At 45.7% G+C, this 2,041-nt stretch overlaps 1 protein-coding gene across 1 annotated transcript; it reads right to left on the minus strand.

Annotated features, from left to right (window-relative positions):
- Window positions 1-656: 656 nt before the first annotated feature.
- On the minus strand, window positions 657-1,547 carry LOC128298430 (uncharacterized). Its single transcript, XM_053034182.1, has one exon. The coding sequence runs from the start codon at window positions 1,545-1,547 to the stop codon at window positions 657-659; it is 891 nt and encodes a 296-aa protein (XP_052890142.1).
- Between the last annotated feature and the right edge of the window lie 494 nt (window positions 1,548-2,041).

Genomic DNA, 2,041 nt, shown 5'->3' on the forward strand with positions numbered 1-2,041 from the left:
TGCCGTAATGCTTGTTTAATCTTTCATTATGTGAGTGGTTGTATAATAAATCAATTTGTTAATTTTTCATCCACAATTTGTAAATGCACAGTTTAAAATTTTCTGCAAAAATATTTATTGCATTTCGTAGATCGAAAACTAAGCCGTGATGCCAAATATATCCGAATTTAAAAATGCAAAAAGTTGATAATTTTAGGTATCATAAAAGAAAAAGCCAGGCCGAATTGAAAATAATAGAGTACCAAAAGTATTTTCCACGGTTATTCGACCTTTTGAAAGACGGCAATTGAAAGTTCTTTCAATTGAACCCCGTGGATGGTATCCTCCATAAGGCCGAATACAGTAGTTAGTGAAGGCAAATGCCTTGTCAGTTAACAACATGTACGGCACTCTTACGGATGACGGACACGTATGGGATTCACAGTTTTAATAGTTGTGCCACAAAAAAAAAAAAAAAAAAAAAACAAACAAATTCCTTGAGCCACTTCGCTAAAGCAGGGCTGGCATCATCCGATCAGTATATGATCCGTTCCTGAATGGGAACGGAAGCAATAAACATTACCGCATTATGCTAGTTAGGTTGCTTTACTGGTGGCATGAAAACTGGTTCAATGTGGGGTTACGTCAACCGATCATGGACATGATCGTGTTACCACTTAACACTTATCCTGTGCAATGACTGCAACAAGGGCCGCAAATTCGTTGTTCTCGTGCTCTTTGCCGAACATATACTCCGCAAAATAATCCTCCAACGATCCTTGTATGTTGGTGCCCTTCTGCTTTAGGAAGTGCTTCAGCCACCGCCACACATTCTCAATTCGCTGGGTGTGTACGTCACCCTGGAGCGGATCCACGAAATTATAAGAATTGTTGACGGTGGCGTGCTCGCACCCCAACCCGGTGAGACCGTTGTAACCCGCCCAGCAGTCGGATAGGATGCGCGTTCCAGGTGCCACGTGCCGTTGAATCAGCTCGTGGAGCACAGCCTGGGTCCGGGCCTCCACACGCTCTAGGAAAATCTCGCCGGTTTCCCGGCAAATACCGCCAACCAACCACTCCTTGTTGGCGCTGCTGATCCGGCCGATGTTGTATTTGCGGCGGACGACCTTCGTCTCGTCTACCTCGACGGTCATCCCTGCTCCGCCGATTTGTCGTGATGTTCGATCAAACTCGAAATCAAACAAGAAATCGCGGAGCAGCCTGAACCACTCCAGGACCGCGCAGCGGCTCAGCCCGGTCTCGCTCATCGCGCGACTCACGGGCGACTTTGCTGCCCACTCGTAAAACAAACGCGTCAAAGTAGCCAAGCTACTTTTCGCGTCGTAAAATATCGATGCAGTCCGGATACTGCAGGTAGCCGCACACGCCTTACGGCGGCACAGCCACTTCACCCGGTCACCGGCGGTTACTTTCTTCAGCTTCATGGCTCCACTGCACTTCGGGCACGATTGCTCGCGCTTTAGCAGCCCCTTGCCCTGCAGCCACTCGATCCCTCGCAGTGGATCCTCAAACAGCGCACTTAGTTCACCACTGTTTTTTATTTCCATCGTGGAAAACGTACGGAAAATTAGTGTAGCGCTTAAAAACGGGCAAGCAAAAATGTCCACACAGAACCACACACGCGCTGCCAATGGTTTTGCCGGTATGAAATTTTAGCGCTTTTCGGATTTACCTCAATTCAACGTACCAATATCACTATTTGATCCGTACCGATTTAGTAAACTTAGTAGTATGTGTATCGGTTATCACTATTAGCGCACCTACACATACGAAACTGCACTAGTGGGATACTGGAACGAAAGAGCGAGCCCTACGATAGCGACATTCAAAAGTATAAACGACCCGAAATCATTACACAAAGAGTATTTTATTTAATTTCGGCTTTGTATGACGGCTTTGCCGTATTTTCAATATCGCTTGTGTTGAGTGTAATACTAATGGTACAAGGCATTTCGTCCTTGCAATTTGCCTTATCCCGGGCATGCTCGGTTGTGTTGGTTTTGATGTCATACTTTTGTTGTTTTTTTTTCTTTTATGTTCT

Source organism: Anopheles moucheti, chromosome 2, assembly GCF_943734755.1.
Source record: "Anopheles moucheti chromosome 2, idAnoMoucSN_F20_07, whole genome shotgun sequence".
Lineage (NCBI taxonomy): Eukaryota > Metazoa > Arthropoda > Insecta > Diptera > Culicidae > Anopheles > Anopheles moucheti.

What these genes read in the sequence shown, in the direction of transcription:
- LOC128298430 (XM_053034182.1), bottom strand. Translation starts at nt 1,547, where the DNA reads ATGGAAATAAAAAACAGTGGTGAACTAAGTGCGCTGTTTGAGGATCCA.